This window comes from Dicentrarchus labrax, unplaced genomic scaffold, assembly GCF_905237075.1.
Source record: "Dicentrarchus labrax unplaced genomic scaffold, dlabrax2021, whole genome shotgun sequence".
NCBI classification, from domain to species: Eukaryota; Metazoa; Chordata; class Actinopteri; family Moronidae; genus Dicentrarchus; species Dicentrarchus labrax.
The window spans coordinates 12879308-12899561 of record NW_026136703.1 but is presented as its reverse complement, the minus strand read 5'-3'; the positions used below and the strand labels follow the sequence as shown (position 1 = coordinate 12899561).

The 20254-nt window shown below is 40.8% G+C and overlaps 1 protein-coding gene across 1 annotated transcript; it reads right to left on the bottom strand.

Moving 5' to 3' along the window:
* Positions 1-429: 429 nt before the first annotated feature.
* Positions 430-5790, bottom strand: six6a (SIX homeobox 6a). The gene is made up of 2 exons (XM_051395891.1): positions 4650-5790; positions 430-3460 (listed from the first exon to the last, which is right to left on the bottom strand). Exons 1-2 carry the CDS (start codon positions 5219-5221, stop codon positions 3295-3297), a joined length of 738 nt encoding a protein of 245 aa, XP_051251851.1. The 5' UTR covers positions 5222-5790; the 3' UTR covers positions 430-3294.
* Between the last annotated feature and the right edge of the window lie 14464 nt (positions 5791-20254).

The window sequence follows — 20254 nt, the reverse complement described above, 5'->3', positions numbered from 1 at the left end:
CTACACACTGAACGATGCTGACATATTCAATAACAATAAAGACGTATAGACAAGGCCGAACCCCCTCTCTTCAACCAGTGGTGGAAGAAATGTAGGTTATAATTTACCTCAGTAACAGTACTAGTACCACACTGTGTAAATACTCCACTACAAGAAATAATAAAGTATCTATAAAGTAAAAGTAAAAGCAGCCCTACTCATTGTGCAGTAATGCGTTTTGCTGTTATAGCTGATGTTTTTGAGTTTACTTCTGCATTAATGAGTATATGTTGCATTTACTGCTGTAGATGTTTAAGGTTGAGCTCATTTTGACTACTTTATATACTGTTTGGTGGTTGAATCCACAGCAGTGCATCATATTCTACCACTCTCTAAAGAACAGCCCTGTTTTCAGTTCTGTGAGAATGCATTTTACAGCTAATTCAAGAAGGTTTCTAAATAGTTTATTTAGATTAAGAAGTGAGAGAATTTCCTCAACCCATAAAGGAACACTTAATCCTTCAGTTTATCACAAAAAAATCAAAATCACCACATTTGGAGTTACATGGTTTCCAATGGAGAGGAAGAGTATGGAAAACTGTCATCTGAAAAGTGACTTAATGTCAGACAAATGTATAAAAAGCACAGTATTCGCCTCTGTAGTAGAGTGGAAGTAAGTAGCATTAAATGCAAGTACTCAAGTTAAGCACAAGTACCTCAAATTTGTACTTAAGTACGGTGCTTGAGTAAATGTACTTAGTTACATTCCACCTTTGCCTTCAACACATATCACAACCAACGCTGAGAGAGCCTCCACTAACGCAAGATAACCGCACTTATCTGACAACCTTTAACTTGTCAAAATACTCTGAAATAGTTGGTGAAGTCAGATCAGCGTAAACATACAGTCAGACAAAATAACAGGGTGAAATGTTTTCTCCACAATACCACCAGCTCGGAAATAAAAAATATAAATGCCCATTTACAGATGCTATATGTAATCATTGATGAATGGCTGATGTGCGCCTATACGAGCAAGGCTACCACACGTCAGAAAACAATCAACCAGTAATTAAATCCTTTTAATAAGCCAAGCCATGAGCTCACACTGTAGCGCACACACGCACACACACACACACACACACACACACACTCTCTCTCACACACACACACACACACACACACACACACACACAGTGGAGAAGTTGTGATTTCCGCGCCCCAGACTACCCTCACAGGAGTCTTTTCTTTTGAGAGGGACCCGCGGTCGCTTCCCTTTACAAAACAGCGGCAGGGCCCCTTTTGTCCGAGCGGGGACCCCAGACCCATCATTAGCACTGATTACCGCTGACCAGTTTGACAACCTTATTGACTGCGAGAAAGACTTTTTCATCTAGTCCCCCGGTCGTCCTTATTTTCAATAGAAACGGAAATATTCAGCCATTTTGTCCCCGTGATTTGAAAGAGGAGCTGCAGCAAAAAAAAAGAGAGAAAGAGAAAAAAAAAGAAATCCCCCCCCAATCCCATTTATTTCCCTTCACTCGTTTCCTCTCTCTGTTTCTCTCTCTCTCCATACAGATTTAGCTTCTGTGTTGTTCAAGCTGAAAGGCTTTTGTGTGTCTCAGAAGTTACTGTAGCCTAATTAATTGCAAATTGGACAAAACCAGGTGTCTGTCCCATCAGTTGGAAAAAAAAGCTCAACTTTAACTTCTGGTTCAGGCTGCTTTGCTCACTTTGCTCTTATTCTGTTTTCCCTGTTTGTTCAGATTTAATGTCTATTTATAGCCCAGTAGAAATGTTTGATAATACCCTGTGCATGTAAATATATTTTACTGATTGTTTTTTCCATCTGGAACGGGATATTTTAATTCCAGATTTAGGTTTGGGAAGATGCTACAGCAAATACATTTTAAAAATATAAAAAATATTAGCTTAAAAATAAGTCTTTAACAGAAAAAGTAGCTTTACACCACTGGAGGAAAAAAAAATGGACGACTATTGTGTTGATTTAAGTGTGAACATGTAATTGCTAGATTTAAAATCAAGCACATAAACAAGCCAATTCAAATTACAAAACAAAAATCAATTAAACAAACAACAACAAATAGGCTATTTTGTCCCAACAGATATAATTTGTATTTTAACATTAAATGGTACACAAAAAAAGATATTAAGCCAAAATAAACCTGTCATAAGTGGGGGCTGCAGCCCTTTTTCCGTGCTCATTTAAGGAGCACATTTACACCATGCACGGCCTGTTTACTGAATTAAACTCTTGGGAAAATGGACACTTGGGAGATTTAAGAAGTCTGTTTCTACACGGTCTGTCCTCCTCCACGGGCAGAATAAAGCCTATTTCCACAATCTGCTGTGTTTTGATCTCTATGATCTCTCTCGCAGATCATCCGGGTTAGTGAGTCGGCCTCTCTGTGACCTCTCGCTGTCACCCTGCATTAGAGGACGCAAAGCACGTTGGCCAATTAAGCCTCGCTCTAAAAACGTGTCAGGGAATACAGCACTAAGGCGTTATAATCACGAAAAGTTTCCTCCGCATGAAAACAGCGGAAAGAGAGCTTTTATATAAGAATATTAATATTTTACAACTGTGTTCATCACTTCATTACAGCAATAAAAAAAATAGACTAAACTTTATATTCTCTTGATCAACAATTATTTTTATTAAGTTATCTTTACTTTTTTTCTTCTTTTTTTTTCCTTTTACTGAAACACATTTTCACTAAAGCGCGCATGCTCAACAGGTTCACCTGTGTACAAGGTAAGTATTAAAAACACCAAGCAAATGAATATGAAATTCGAAGAGACAGAGCAGATCGTTTTTTTTTTTTTTTAAATAGGCAAATAAACATTATTTATAAAACTTTGAAAGTAAAGTAAAAATATCACAGTTCTTTTTCAACATGAAATACCCACAGAGAACAGCAGGTTAGGCGCTCGGATGCCATCATCCCTTTTTTTTTTTTCCTTCTTCTTGTTTTTTTTATTTTACTTTTCATCTCGGGGCGTTGGTTTATTAGTCCGTCAAATATGTTTCGTCCATATTAAAGTTCAGTTATCCACACGTGGGTAAAACGCAAACAAAACAAAAAAAGTAGGCCTAAAAGGATAAGGACGGGCAGTCCGCCGCAGATAACAGATCCCATCATGTTTTGGCACCCGTCAAATATCAGTTTGTGTGTGTGTGTGTCTGTGTATGTGTGTGTTTTTATAACTCAATGCAGGCACTATGACTTGTTTTATTAGATTGTCTTTCAGTCGTATCCCCCTTTAAATTCATCAACACCCTCGATCTGCCCGTCAGATGTCACATTCACTGTCGCTGGAGGTGATGGAGATGGCCGAGGCTGCTGCTTTGCTGGACAGACTGGCCTCCGGACTGGACGAGTTCCCCAGGCGGTCCACGGTGCCGTCCTCGTCCGCCAGGGAGCGAACCGAGCCGCCGGACAGAACCTGCTGCTGGAGCCTGGACAGGAGACAAGGGAGAGACAGGACATATAAAAAGACATCCACAGCGTTCATTCTTTCCATCACAATCTAAATTATATATTTTTCTTCCTGAGAACAATTTGAAAGAAAAAAAAATGAATGAGAAGGAAATTATTATTCTCCCAAGGATGTTCTTGAACTGAGGGTCATTTTATTTTGTATTTTTCGGATGTGTGTTTCTTATTTCTTTATTTTTCTGAGGGTCTAAAAAAAATATCTGAAAAAAGTAGAAACGAAACAAATGGTTTTTAACTGAATTTTTTTTCACTTTCACTTTTATAAAAACACACATTAGGCTATAACATTACATTAGGTTAAAGTGGCCTTTTTACGGTACTCAGGGTTTAAAATATTGGCTACCTTATAAAAACAAATAGCACTACTATAGGCTACAAGTACCACAGCAAGATCGCTTATTTACACTAAGATACGATAAGACTAAGTATAATTTCAGGAATATCTCATTAATTACTGTAAACTATAGGTTGTACCACTCACTATTAATACCTACTGGAATATTATTATCATTTTATCTGTATTAAACATGCCCAACAGCAGTGTGAACTCCACCCACAAGGCCTTTAACCGACTGGCTACAATCCTATTTGGAAATTAGGCTACTGTGTATTATCCATTAAAATACACTGAAGCTGTTAGATTATTATCGTTACAGATGCACTGGCCTACTGGCTTGCACTAACAATCAAAATAAGCATAGAATAACACGTAAATGGAGCTTACCCCTCATGTTAGCATGGATGTTGTTCTCCAGTATTGTGATAATCTTATTCACTATTTTAAAAAATAATAAATCCAGAGCTTTGTTCACACATTAATCCAAAATAAAATGAAATTAAAATGAAATCATTAAATTTGTTGGGCCATTTTTTTTGGGGCATTTCAACCGACTCAAAATATAATGTCATTACAGACACTGCGAGCAGCATTTATTAGAAAAGAAAAGAAATCCCCTGATTTTAGGATCTAATATCCAGAGGAATCTGAACTGAATGTCTGCAGCCAGCGTGGGCTTTGGCATGTTTTGCTATATTAAAACTGAACGCCAATGAAATCTCACGATGCAGGGTGGTATTTTCCCAAAATAATTTGTTTTTCTGTTGCAGCTATCATGATCAGAAACCAGCCGAGAGGTGCATGTATCTCACCTGTTCTTCGCAGCCGCCGCTCTGTCTCTTTGTCTGCGATTTTTGAACCAGTTTCCTACTTGTGTGGGTGTAAGTCCTGTAGCCTGTGCAAGCTCCCTCTTTTTACTGGGATTCGGGTACGGATCCTGCAAATACCATTCTCTTAACAAGTGCCGGGTTCTCTCCTTGAAGCAGTGGGTTTTCTGCTCTCCATCCCAAATGGTTCTGGGTAGGGGGAACTTCTTCCGCACCCTGTATTTGTCCACCGGCCCCAGCGGGCGTCCCCGCAGCTTCTCAGCCTCCTGGTAGTGCGCTTCGAGCCACAGCGCCTGCAGCTTTGTGTGCGACTCTTTGGTGAACTTGTGGTTCTCCAGGATGTGGTAAAGTTCGCGGAAATTGCCGGTGTGAAAGGCGACGACGGCCCGGGCCCTCAACACCGACTCGTTCTTGTTGAGGACCTCGCAGGCCGCTGGCGCGACGGGCAGCGACCAGAGGAAGCGGCCGAGGCGCTCGACGTCCCCGCTCTCCTCCAGAGTCTCGCAGACCCCGGCGACCTGCTGGGGGCTGAAATTCAAGATGGGCAGCTGAAACATGGAGGCTTCTCCTGTGTTTCCCTCTCTCCCCCTCCTTTCTCCTCTCTCCTCTCTCTCTCTCTCTCTCCTCCGCGTCGACTCCTCCGCTTCTTCTTTCCCGTGCGCCAAGGCAGTCCAAGGCACCCAAAAAACAAGGCAATCCCAAAGTTACCGAACCAATCGTCTGACCAGCCGTGGAAAACGCAAACGCCAAACGCCGCGGAGGAGGAACGATGCTGCGTGGGGGCCGGCTACCGCATCCTCGGGCTTGGCAAACTTCGGCGGGCAAAGGGCTGAAGGTGCAAGACAAATTAAAGCCGGAGCCACGATGTATTTTTCAAGGTAGGCTGGGATTGAAAGTACGAAAGAATTAAAGCTGGAGCCGAGATGTATTTTTTAAGGGGGGAGAAAAAGACAGTCAAGCCCCCTCCGATGATTTCCTATTGGACTTGGCAGATTGGCTGCCCGGTTGCCATGGATGCACGTCAATCACTGTCAAGTTCGGCCAATCAGGCGGAAAGGAGATCTCAGCACCTCCCTTTTCAAAAATAATATAAACATTTTGACCTTTTTGCTTCGCGTCTTCAAACGTTTAGCTGCCCCGCCGTGCTTTCCAAACACCCTCTGCCTTTGTGCGGCGGGCGGTGTTAAAGAAAGACTCTTTAACTACAAGTGCCAAAGCAGGCAAACACGCTCAGCTCAGTCTCCCTTTAGAGCTCTTGAAACGGGCTTCACACAGCAATATGACACCCTACCCTGTCTGTCCTGCCCTAAGGGGAAAATACGTAAATAATATTAGTACAGTTTAGACAATATTACAGCTTATTTACAAAATTGAAAATTACACTGGTGAATTTTGCCAACTAAATAGGCCTAGTGCGTTTTTTATAGTATAGGCTAACTTCACTTATGATAGGCTATCTTTTTATTTCACCACTCATAATATAAGAACCACATAGCAAAAGGGTTTCTATTCAATTTAAATGTAGCCTATGCCTCCATTTTTTAAAATAAAGTTATAGTTCGTTAATACTCAGATATATCCCTAACCGTATAAGCCTATATTCCCACGCTGAACTGTAGAAATCATTCAAAAGGGTCAATGTGGCCTTTATTTCGGCAGGACCATGAATTTGCAGCCAACTTCAGTCTTCGCAACCTTGAACACAGTTAGTCGAGGCTTCCCGCATTTTTCAACCTCACAAAAGTGATAATTTATTAAACATAATAAATTATATCAGAGCCTAAGTTATGATGCGCTTTTTACGTGGGGCATGAATAGCCTACGTGCTCCTTTTTTGAAAACAAAGGCTAATTGATGGCTGATATATTGGCAGTTTGGAGCTCTACAGTAGTATACCTGCCTTTACTAGAACTATTAGTGCCGACAGCATCAGCGGAGGGAGGCTTCCTCCAGACTGTGATAGCTGCATCAACATAGCAGGAGAGAAACGTTATATTTGTGAAGCCTATAAAAGGACTATCATGGCCCTGCCAGGCTACTCGGCTTTAGTATCAGACACACTCCGTTTTGTGCACAGGCTGATTTAGTAAATAAGAGGGCGGATAGATAGCGCAGATGGTTTGAAGTGTCGGGTCAGATTATTTCATGGCTGGATACAGTAGTAAAGTTCATTCTGACGGAAAAGCCTGATATTATTTTCACAGACCCCCCCCCCCACACACACACACACACACACACACACACACACACACACACACACACACACACACACACACGCATTCTCTCTCTCTCTCTCTCTCTCTCTCTCTCTCTCTCTCTCTCTCTCTCTCTCTCCCTCTCTCTCTCTCTCTCGCAAGCGCACGTACACACCACCCACACACGAGCTGAATCCCCTTCGGGCTCTTTTTGCATGAATTATAGACTCTTGATGCGGGATTATGAAATGCCTTCTGCACAGGAAGCTGTTCATTCTCTTGCTGGTTTACTGCAGACCGCATCATCTTTGCAGATTCAATAAAAAATAAATAAAATATATCTTAATAATAAAGAATTTGCATATCATCTCTGTACGCGTATCTCATCCATGTTGATGGGACCTATTTGTTTGTCAGAAATAGGCCTGATTTGACAAACAAATCGGCCGCATTACATTTGTGAAATTGTCAAGCAGACACAGAGGCCACTATGAGTAATGAACAGATTAAGACGATTCTGTCTGTACGGGGTCGCCATTCAGTCTCCCATATTATTACACCAACCAGTAAATATTGGTAAATAAAGGATAAGAACTCCATCAGATGCAGCAGTGGGAGAAGATTGCGAGGGCGACTGACAAGGTGCTGGTCTGAAATATTTAGCTTCCTGTAAATATTTCATCCCTGCAGGCTGCCCGTCCCAGCCTAAAATCTACAAGGACTGCAATACTTTTTCTAGGAAGCGCGCATCAATAAAATATAGTTGAGTTTTGGATCCCTTAAACGGAGGGCTGGAAATAACAATTGTAGACTATGCTCTGTAAGCAACACGTCTAGGTTATAGGTACTGTTAAAACATTTATAGGATGGGAAAAAAAAGAAGATCTGGATACATTTTTTTCCCTCATAGTGAATTCGTGTTTTAGTGACTGCGCTAATAAACAGGTGGCTATGTCCTACATATATTAATCTTATGGAAAATTGACCCTTTTCCTCACTTATTATTATTATAATTATTATTTGAATACCTCACATGCCTGGTGGTAGCCTTCCTTATATTTCCTCTGCATTTAAAGCCCCTATCATTTTATGAAATTATAAATATACGTGATGTTAAATAGACTGACTGAAGTGGTATAAGCTCTACTGTATCCCAATGAGTCCAGGCCTATGTCACTGTGTCAGGAGATAGTAGGCCTCCTGACACCAATATCTCCGCACATTCAGCACAGCAACACAGTGGATCTCATTCAAACATTTTTCTTTTGTTTGTTTGTTTGTTTGTTGCATGGATCCCACAGTCATCATTGCAGCCCTGCCTCAGGCAGACAACATTTTGATGCTGTTGTAGGTTTCTTAGACATGTTTGTTGTTTTAATAAAGATTCCCTCCTTTATTTTGCTGTACTATTGTACCCCCATACATTCCCTGAAGTCTGGAGATCAGGTGAATAAGATTCAAAGGTGGTCAGGTAGAGAGGGTGGACAAAATAATCATGCAATGCAAGGCAGGACACTCAAACTGTGACCAGAGAAATAACCACAAATTTAATTTAACAATTCTCTGACAGAGCTGAAACAAAAACAGACCATAATAACCAGCATCGGTCATAGGCTATAACACTACATTGCATTTCGGTCTATAGTCAGTAAGGACAGACTGATTACTGACCTAGCAATAATACAGCCAATATTCAGCATTTTTCAGATTTTTCCAAATGTTATTATTATTTTTTTTAATCATACAAAATAGATTAATTGAAAAATGGCTTTTATGCAGCCGCCTCTCTCTGTATATTCTGTAGTTTTGATCAAAGTCCGGATCTGATTGGTTAAACATCACAAGCCTATCAACACTGGAGGTTGCTGTGCACAGATGGGGAAATTCAAATACTCTTGTAAAGTACAAGTGCCTCTGTACTTAAAGGTTATAGGTAAATTTTTACAGCAAATGTACATCGGTTCCAAATACTGGTGTCCTTGATTACTAATAATCTATAATAATATCTATAAAAACATATTGCTGGATCCCTAACTGTCAGGTTATCCAGTTATTTTGGTCAGCCCTCTGCAGATGTTAGACAGGAGCATATTGCTTCGTTTAATATTTTAAAAGCAAAACATTAACTAGAAGTCTTCTGTTGTTGAAGATCATACAATATGAGTGAAAGCTCCAGAACAGCTCATAAATTGACTTTTAGTAAGAGAAAGTGTTTTTGTTTTAAGCCTCAAAAATATTAATTAGCTTTCAAATACAATAAAATAACTTAAAATAACATGTAAGTAACAAGTAAAATAACATTAGATCCCTGTTTGAATGTACATGTTATTTCAACTATACAGCAGTAACTGTAACACTATGGGGGATTTTGAAGGCTGAGTAGCACTTCATAGACGTAACGAGCAGCTTGTGCAAACTGATACAGATCTTTCACTGCACTGAACTATTTGAGAAGATTATTGCTGATGAGCCAGAACTTGGTACACGTTCAGTGTCAACATAAAGAGGACTACAAAGTGAAGAGAGGATTGTACAGCACAGAGGTGTGGTGCACCCTGCTGCAGACCATAACTAATTTTCTTCCCAATTTACAATAAGAGACGAGTAAATTTACTTTGGCTTATCATTAGCATGTAGCTGGGTCGTAGCTTTCCCTGGGCAGAGGGAGGGAAGGAGTGGGTAATAGTTATATGTGAACAGGCTGGAAATGACCCAGATTCCCCAGGATCACTGGAGCAGACGAGACGCTACAAGAGCTTGTCACCAACAGCCATCCTGCCACTATCCCATACAGACCTACAGCACCTCCCTCTCACTCCATCTGCACTGCTCCTCTTCATACACATAAACCAAGAGATGTAGGTAAACACGCACACAGGCACACCAAACAAGTGCTTACATCAAAACATTCCAGGTATTAAATCTGAATCTCATATCACTTTAGTGTTAACAAGCTCAGTTACTGTGGATGTCCACTGATCTGTCTGTGTAGACACCAAGCCAGTTTGAAGCACTTAAACAGCATCAGTGATGGCAGTGATGGCAAACGGTGCCACCAATGCTAATGTATGCTGTTAGTTGCCTGGGGCGGGTATGCAAAGATAGAGGATGCAAACATTACTGTGTTTGTTCACAGGCTGCCTGCTTGACTTCGGTGTTTCAGTGACTTCTCTCTGCACGACAGACTGTTTTAACTTGTAGTCAGCTGTCCCATCAGCAGGATTAACTTTCCAATTAAGATATCATGTCAGCAACACTACCCATAACCCCTGGATGACCTGGATGTATTTAAAAGGCCAGGCTCATGCAGTGGGAGAAGTCACTTCGCTCATACGTTTCCTCGTGGCTCCACAGTGACAGGAGGGTTATGCCAAAGCTCTCTGAGAGTTGTGTTTTCAGACCCATTTGCCCTCAGGGCAGCGCTAGCTCTCGACGCTGCGTTTAATCTGCGGATTTGTGGTAACAGAGAAGACTTCTTATCCGCTGACCCATTGGCCTCCAGTGTACGTAATCCAGTGCCGTTCAGCCACACAGCCCTGCTGACATGGATAGAGGAGAGCCAATATACTACAGCCGTCCGTGTGGGGGGCGCGCACACATGGCAAGCCCTGCCCTGACACACATACTCCTCCCCCCAAGCTTTTGTTTCACAGCGCATATACTACACCACTGTTATTATAATCAGTGCATGTGATATTTGACCTTATGCCCACTAAGCCAATTCACACAAGCATGGTGAACAGAATATGTAATTCAATAATGCCCATTTCAAAACTGAGATTGACAGTGCTGCTATGAAAAGAGTAATTTCACTAATAGAACAGTACATAATGTAGCAAGACCATACAAAAGCAGGAGTGGCATTACACCTTGGTAAGAGAGATTTTCTGTTGTGTAAATCTCTGCAGTGCTCATACAGTTACAACAGGCTTTATCAACCATCTGTGGCCTGTAGATGTAACTTTATTGAATTCTCCTATTGTCAGGAAGCATAAAAGTGAGATCCTATATCGAAGGTTTGCTGAATCTCCATGTTTCATCGTCCTCGCAGGTCACAAATGAAACTGAGAGAACTATGTTTGGCTGTCGCGAACAAACAATACAGTGAGAGTGAACCTCAAATCCTTGGCAAAAAGCCATTAGGAATACCTTGAAACCTATCCTTTATTTTTTCTTCTCTTTTATGAAAACACATTTACGGAGCATGTTATAGAGTGCATGCAATTATTACATCCATTCCACTCTTGAATGCAGTCAATTTCTAGCCAGATAAAGGGCTAAGTGAAACTAGGGAGAGTGCATGTTGCACACCGAGAGGCAGAGCAAGAGCAGGAAGAAATTGCAAATGAACAAATGCATACATCACCTACAGCACTTGCACAACAAAGTGAATGTGTGTGAGAGGCATAATTTCGCTGTTAGAGGTAAAATGCCAACCTGGTAATTATGAACAGTAAATTCTCTATATACATACACTCATATAGACCATGGTTGAAACTGAACAGAGCAGTAAATGATTTTCCATGTACAAAACATACATGAAATTGGCATCCAGTGGTGTGCTTTGCTTTTCAGTCGCTGCCTCGTTTTCTGTCCCACTGAACTGCAATCGTGGAATGCAATTTTGAATTAAGGTGAATTGTCCAAAATCTGTTTTTTTATGATCCGGTTGTCAACCCTGAGCCCTGTATTAGGAGATATTTAACAAAAAAGTTTGACTGTACTGTGTTGAATCAGCTACAGACAAACTGTCAAAAGAGGTGGGTTGACTGAATGCTTGGTCTTTAGACCTTTCTCTGCAGCCTCCCACACGCCATCTCTGTCTCCCTTTTTCTGTTTTATTTAACAAACACACTTAACAATACATCAGGCCTGAAATAAAAAAAAAAGCATTATGATGCCAGTGCACTGAAAGTTTCGAACTGAGTTTGTATCACCATTATTGACAGCATAACAGGAGGTTTCTATAGAACAACCTCTATGAATAGTTTCCCCAATTATTCTGCCAGTGTGCGACAACAGCAAACCTTTTTTTGTTTTCTGGTGTCTTGACTCTGTCTGAAAAGCCTCTTCAATGTCTCCTTTCTTCTCTATTCCTCACTTGTGGGGACGGTGGTCACCAGTAGAGCATTTTGGGCTGCAGAAAAGCACTGTCTCCGAAAAAATAAAAAATAAAAAATACAAGTCCTGTCCATGTCAGAGGATCTTGACGACACCCAAAGGTGACAGGAGTCAAAACTCATCACGGTCAGAGGGTCCTCTGGCGCCAGGAAGCTACATGATGCGTGAGTCAGGGCACAGGTCACAACGCTGCAGCCATGCTGCCTGGGCCTCACCTCCACTTCACATTGTCTAAGAGCCTCCTCGCTTCCTAGTCCCCACACACACAACCACACAACCACACACACACACACACACACACACACACAGATGACTGTCAATAAATGTCTCTTCTAGCAGCAGACTTTGCTCTTTTCTCTGCACTATCGCAGCTTTTTCAACAGTGACCTTTACACGTAGTCTTTTTAGGATGTGTGCGATTTAATGTGTTGTATGCAAGTAGAAAAGAAGCTTGTATGAACAAAAACAGCTACTAATACTTCTTTCTTGTACATACATGGCATGCTAGATTACTTTTATGCATTTATTCTTCTGCATACCCCCTAATAACTACCCATATATGTTCAGGCAAATTCACAGAAGGGGGGGATAAAAACAGAAGACTGAATTGTATCCATTAGCTCGAGGGAATGATTCATTCGAGCCCCTCATAGCGCAGTGACTTCACCCTGAGCTCAGAATTACTTTATAATAAATGGTACACTCATCGCTGCATTACACTCTCCTATACAGCAAAGATCAAAAAGACTCCTTTAAGTTGATTAGTTTGCATAAAACACAATTGTTTCCTCGAACTAGTGTTTCATTAATGCCAAACATAGATAAGCAGCACTCTGAGCTACGGTGAGGCTCACTCCAAGAAGAGCCTCCTCTCGTACAAAGCAGCGTAATAGCATTCAATGTCTATTGAAAATTGAGTTGTTTTCATTGGCAAAGGTTGTTGTTGTTTTTTTAAATCCAGGAGCTTGTGCATTATTATCCATTAAATGCAGTTTAAAAATAAAAAGGTATAACACCAATGGTCCTTATCTGCAAACAGTGTTCTATTTAAAGAAACTTGTTTTAAAATATGCAGAAAAATAGCTGCGTCGGGGTGAAAACTGCTTACAGATTTAGGGAAATGGTATATCTAACAAATTAAATATTATGTAGAGTACACGCATTAGCACTGTAATAATCTTCCTTCTAATAGCAAATGAGCACCAACTCCAGAATTCAGGAGTTGTTTCCACTATGAGGGGCAGAGGCCAGGGATATCCTGGATTTCTGGACTCTTAAAGTCTGTCAGCTGTGCTTTATTGATGGCTTATGTCAAATGCCATTCTGACAGAGCTCATTAGGATGAAGGGAGTCGTCTAGGTAGAGGCAGGAGAAGGCAGAGCTGGCGAGCTGCCTGATCACTGTGTGCACAAAGCTCACCACTATACCTAGAGGGTGATGCCTCTGACAGGAGTTAGCTGACAGGGCTATCTGTGTGTGTGTGTGTGTGTGTGTGTGTGTGTGTGTGTGTGTGTGTGTGTGTGTGTGTGTGTGAGAAACACAAAGAGGGGCGAGGGAGGCTGATGGGAGTTCAGAGGGAGAAAGTATATGTGTATGTGTTCATGTCATTGCTTGAGTTACCCGGTGTCACTGAGCAGGTCCCTGCTTGATGCCACGACTTCAAACACAACTGACAGGCTGAGAGTCATCTCGCTTTCGCCACTCACACATACTCAAATATTTATCTGTGCGCAGCGCTCTCAGCGCACTGTGTGGCATCAGCAGTCTTGTGCTACAAGGACAAGGCCCTGTGGAGACTTCAGAGACCTTGAGAAGATGAGTCAAATTATTTCCTCACTGGTCGCTGCTCTTCTCTGTCGCACAGTAAATGTAACATGCTACAACGCCTTTTAAATAGACACAAAGATTACATTTTATTTGCAGCTGGATTGTCACTGTTGGTATGGCTCTCGTATTGTAAAAATACATTTTACACATCCTCATTCAGCGATAACTCTCTGAAGCCAGGGGTCTAATACTACTCTAAACAGCTGAATCCATATCTGCTATGGCCAGCGGCACTGGTGATGAGCTCAGACTGTTATGTGACATCTTAATATACTGATTAAAAATGCATGTTTGGAGGGTAAGCGGAGGGGTGCTCTGGGTGCTCCTGCCAGGGAAGATTAAATCATTCTACTTAACAGACATGCTGGGGATTCGGGAAAATGTAAATGAGCAAGCCATAAGACACCAACGTCAGCAGTGGATTTTATAAAGTGGCAAAAATAATATCACAGAAAAGAAGAGGATACGATCAATAAAAGTCATGGCTGCCTATCTGTGTAGAGGCTAGCTGTAGTGAGGGTGATATGAGAGCATTAATTCAGATGCAGAAAATGCTGAGAAGCAGAGTTTGGAGCAATTCATATTTCATTTTCAGCTGCTACAAAACTACAAAAGCAAGGATTTTATCAATAAATGGAGACAAACGTATCAAAAAACCAAATGCATGAATGTTACTTGACTGAACAAGTCATGTAACTGTTGAAAAATATGATACCAGTTTGTTTGTGTTCTCATCAGCATCCCGTTTCATTAATGTACTGCCAAATTCTTTGGCACACTGCGGCACATCAGCACTGACAGCAGTAGGGAGGCTGAGCCAGTAAAACCTGAGACAGTGTTAACATGCCATCTAAGTTTGGAAGTCGTGTGGAGCCTCGCCAAAGACAAGTGGCTGCTAATCTGATCAGCTAAAACACACAGGTATATAGGATCTGAGCTGAGCTGATCAATAACTGTTGCTCTCTTTGACACACACAAACACAAGCAGACCGAAAGCCAAACAGAAAATACAACTCACAAATGAAAACAGCATTATGGGCATTCATGAAAAGAAAATTAGATGTTAGGCCAAATTGAGTCCCTAAAAAACTGCACACAGCACAAATGTGAGCATTTAAATTAATCCTTCACATCAAATTGAACTTAAACTGTCCTAGATATTGGTTAGGGTTAGGTGTATCTATTCAGGCATCAAACAATCAGTTCAAAAATTATATAATATTTAATATATATTTATATGAAAAACCTGATTTATGGGTATGAGAGTATTTTTTTGCTAGATTTTGTTAACTTCAGATTTGGTGATTTGTCCTTGTTTATGTGTTTCTACCATGGGCAAGTAAGCTACATTTCCTTTTTGTCTTTACGATAGGGAGTCTGCCCGGGGTGTTTTATATAGAAAATTGACCGGATTCTCTCCGCATCTACCTCAGGTCTTACTCTCAAGTTGTCCGTGAGAGAGTCAAACGGTATTACACTGTTGGAAAAATTACGGATTTGGAAACTAGGTAGGTCGTTAGGAAGGAGGTAGGAGCTGTTTAGTTCAATAGCTTTCCGAATGTCATCAGTAGCAGAAATGTGTTTTTGCTTGGTTCCATATTGGTAATGGCTTTTAAAATTGGGGACTGCCGTTGTTCTGATGGCCCATTATTCCGAAACCCCGTTAATGTTGTTAAATAGTCACAGTTTCTTAGATTTAGGTAACAAACTTAGTTAGGTTAGAAAAGGATTTGGGTTCGATTGGGTTCAAATAAGTTTGTTAGTAAAGTTACATACATAAGTTAATTTATATCACACATGTAATGTAAGTACAATACGTTATGTAAGTTGTAGCGGGCTGGTATTTTCAGAGCAACTGGCATTTAGAGCAATGGGTGTTTGTTTTTCAGCTTATACATTCAAATTATTGGGGTTTTGTAATAATGGGCCAGCAGAACTGTGCCAAGCAGGGCTTGTTGTATGTATGTGTGCGTTTTCTTCCTGCATTTCTTTCTCTGCCCCTCCCCCTCCCGTATGCTATGCTAACAGCATGATTGGTCTCCACCTGTGAAGTCTGGTCTTACTGCTCATTGGTTCATTGCATCTGAAGCTGGCCAATCATCATTCAAAGCAATAAAAGAAGAACGGCTCAAGAGTTCACCCTCTCTCAGCTTTGATTCTGCCGTTGTTGTATTCAGTGAGCAAACTTATCAAAGAAAGAGAGAGAGAAGGGTATGTGGTGGGAGGTTGAGGACTTTGGGTTCTTCTCTCATGTAGTTCATTTTTGTCTAGAAACACTAGCTCACCTGGTAGAGCTGGTGTCCCATGTACCAAGGCTGAGTCCTCGCTGCAGCGGCCATGGGTTCGATGTCGACCTTTCCTGCATGTCACCCCCTCAAGTTTTTTTATAGATAGTCTTTTGTTTGTGTTTTGTTTCCAGAAGTAGTAAATAAATAACTTAATTGTCACTTCTGCTTGATTCCTGCAACTTGATTGTTGTGTTATTGTCTGTTTTCTACGTAACAGGAACAATTGCATGGCACCGTAAAATGTTGTTCAATAATGTCCTTATGTTTTCTCCTGGGCTCTTAAAAGCTGATTAAATTCCTTTTATACCATGTTTAGCTCAACCCGGTGTTTATTTCTAAATGCACTAAAGGAATACATTTCCCAATTATGTATTCATTTAGTTCTTAAAGGTCCAGTGTGTAACATTTAGGTGGATCTATTGGCAGAAATGGAACATCTAATATTCATTAGGTATGTTTATCAAGTATAATATATATATATTATTACTTTACATTGAGCTGTTTTTATCTACGGGGGGGGCAGCCATGTTGAACCACCATGTTTCTACAGTAGCCAAGAACAGACAAACCAAACACAACGTTTTTTGCCACCATAGTTTCTCCAAAACGTATGGAAGGCTGAACTGTATTTAAATAGTTGCAATCTGCAACTTCACCGTTATGCATCTGAATCGTGCACACTGGTCCTTTAAGTTGTGTGTAGTTTATTGTTTGGGTACACAATTATTTCTAGTGAGTACACTGTGTGTTAATGTCTCTGTAGCCATGTACATTTCCGTATTATTAAAAGTCTTTACAGGAAACACCCTTTAAAGTTTTCTATCATCTTCAGACCACACAGACACTGTGTGATCAAATTAATGGATAAGCCTCCGGCAGCACAAAGAAAGAAAGATGCTTTCTTAGAAAAAGGAATAGGGAGGCACGGGGTGAAGAAACAGATCAACAGCGGCTTTTTCGTTTGGGTGTATTTGGTTTTGACCTTCAGACAGAGCTTCAAATAAATGCGACACTGAGGGGGAAATCAAAAATCCAGATGACCCTGAATCTCTACACCCTGCTGGCACAGAATGAATACATGATGTTCAAAGATGAATGGGGGAAAGAGTCTCATTCTGAAAGTGTAATACATTTTCAGACAAACGGAGAAACGGAGTGTGCGGGTAATGCCTCTCCACAATCAGCAGCACCAGCAGGCGTTTTTTTTATTTTGAATATACAATACTATATTTATTTAAATAGACCTAGAAAGTATAATTGCTTAAATATGTTATTATATATATATATATATATATATATATATATATATATATATATACTACATTACATGTCCATATTTAACTAGCAACAAAATAACACTTGCAATTGTTCATAAACATCAAAGATTGAATTAAACAAAATTTAGCAAATGGCTGTGAATGTTTGTCTGTTTAGAAAATAAAACATGTCAAATTGACCATTTAACTGTCCTAATGTAATGAAACTTGGGTTTTCATCTCAACAGCCTGATTTATAGAAATCAGCCAAAACAGACACGAGTCACAAAAAAATCAGAGATAAAGTCGAGATAAATTACTGGTATATTGACTGTACAGCCGTAAGTGTCTTCACTACTCATTATATAAAAAACAACTCTGTATAATTTTGTCAGGAAAACACAAGCTACTCTGTTTCTTTAGCTATGAAAGCTATATCAAGGGTTATTTCACTATCAAATGGGAAGCCTATATCCTGTTGCAGACAATTTGTCGGCTTAACAAATATAAAAGGAAGCTATTGTATACAGTATCTTTCTTCTTTTTGTACCTCAGTGGGTTCCTGACAGTTTTTAGCATCACCATTTACAATCTTCCAAATGCTTTTAGAAATACTGACTGTCATGGCCTTGTGCTGAATAATACAGCTTTAGAGAGAGCAGGGGAATTTTCCTCAGGGCACAGGTGTGCCCTGATAGTCTCATAAGCCTCCGGCAGCACAAAGAAAGAAAGATGCTTTCTTGGGGAAAAGGAATAGGGAGGCACGAGGTGGAGAAACAGATCAACAATGGCTTTTTCGTTTGGGTGTATTTAGTTTTGACCTTCAGACAGAGCTTCAAATAAATGCGACACCGAGGGGGAAATCAAAAATCCAGATGACCCTGAATCTCTACACCCTACACTGGCATAGAATGAATACATGATGTTCAAAGATGAATGCGGGGGAAAAAAAGTCTGATTCTGAAAGTGTAATACATTTTCAGACAAACAGAGAGACAAAGTGTGCGGGTAATGCCTCTCCACAATTGGCAGCAGCAGTAGCTGCAGTCATTTCTTTTTATTTTGAATACCCTCAAGCACAGTGCTGCAGACATATACGTGACAATCAAATATACACCAAGCATCATGCCTATCAGGCATATGACTGTGGTTCAATACTGACACCTTTATCATGTAAAATCTACTGTTGTTCAGTCGATCTGTTGGATTATTAAGCTACTACAGTGCAGAGAAATATTCCACTGCTTTTAGACAGTATATATAAATATTTATGGAAATTAGGGTCCAGAATCAGAACTGAAAGAAACGGCTTTGGACTTCAAACTATTTGCCTCCATTTCCACCTTACTCTTAACTTCTGTCAGCAGATGGTCCTCTGAAAGGGTCAGTGTGGCTGCATGGGGCTGAGCTGCTTGACACGCAGTGACGGGGTTGACAAGGTAAGTGGTCAGGCTGCTAAGTCAGACAGTCAGTAGATGGACAACACACTTACCAACTGAGGAGAGAACTAAGGGAAGTGTTTGCTCAGGAAAATTCAATGAGTCTGTCTGAAAAATCTAAATAACCGTCCTTATAGTGGCTCTAATTACTGATTGAATTTTAATTGGAATAAAAACAGGTGAGAATTTCAAAGCATACACAGCGATCCCTATATCACTATATATTTAAAAATATCAGTATTTCAAATGGCAAATCTCCCAAGCAGTGATGCCTGCAGGGAGGTGGGGGCTCAGAGAAATCCTGCCTGTCCTTGTGTGTCACTTACCAGCCCTAGGAAAAGCCTTTTTTTTTGCTGATAGCGCAAAGTGTCTCCATGAGGCTAATGCTTTATGTCAGGTTCTATACTAACTAGCACATTAGAAAGAGGGAATCCACCTTTACTTTCCCCATAAAAGCATCTTTCGTTTCCCACAACACTTAGCAGGAGTAAGGTTTTTAAGTATCGACGCAGTTGAAAAGCTGATGACTAGGTTCTTAGTAGGTGCTAGAGGTGTACTGTAGAATTCACCCGGTTTTGTCTTTTTTCTCTTCATTTTATTATCTACACTTCAGAAACGAGGAGAGCTAGACAAGTGAATTGATGGGAGGGTGGAGCAGGGAGGGGAGGGGAGGTGATGGGGTGGAGGGGGTTGATAAGGAAGAAAACAAAATAAAAAAGAAAAACAGACAAGGAGTGCCAAGCTCTGAAAACTGGCATGCTGCAGTTGTATGTCAGTCACCTAGCAACAAGTCCTCCCCATCACTTACCCCCCGCTTCCCCGTCTCCTGCTGCGCTCTCTAATTCAACAAATCTGCTCAGAATGTATGGCTGCTCTTCTAACAAAACGCATTCTGCGCTGGGGGCTAAGGATGTGGGCCTCCGCTGAACACGCCACTCAGCTGCCCATTGACCACCGGGGCCTTTCTCTGCACACACTGAGGAGCGAGGGACAAAGACCCTGAAAGCAGGGGCAGCTCCACAGAGAAAACATTTGCTTGTAATTGTGTTTGACTGCATAATGAAAATGATGTTCTTTTTTAATTTGGGCTTGTTAAGGCCACACTATTTTCCTCTGGTCACCTGATTATTGTAAAGAAGCAACCCCTCACTTGCCCTATGGGGCACAGAGGGGGGAAATATTGAAAATGGTCCAAAGACCTCCCCACGCTTTACTTTAACCCCTCTTGTGTTTCAAGTGTTCTCTGGCAAAAACATAAATATGTAGACCCTGTTCATTACAGGATGGGAGAGCACGCTAGAATGAGGGGTTTTTTTTTCCCTCGAGAAAGGATAATGACAGTGAGGCACACACAGATGCACACACATACACACACATACACAAATCGAGTGCTGCCATGCTTGCCCTGAGTTGTGAAGCACTGAGAAGGTTAGCATTCCTGGTGCTACTTCAGTGAAACAGACC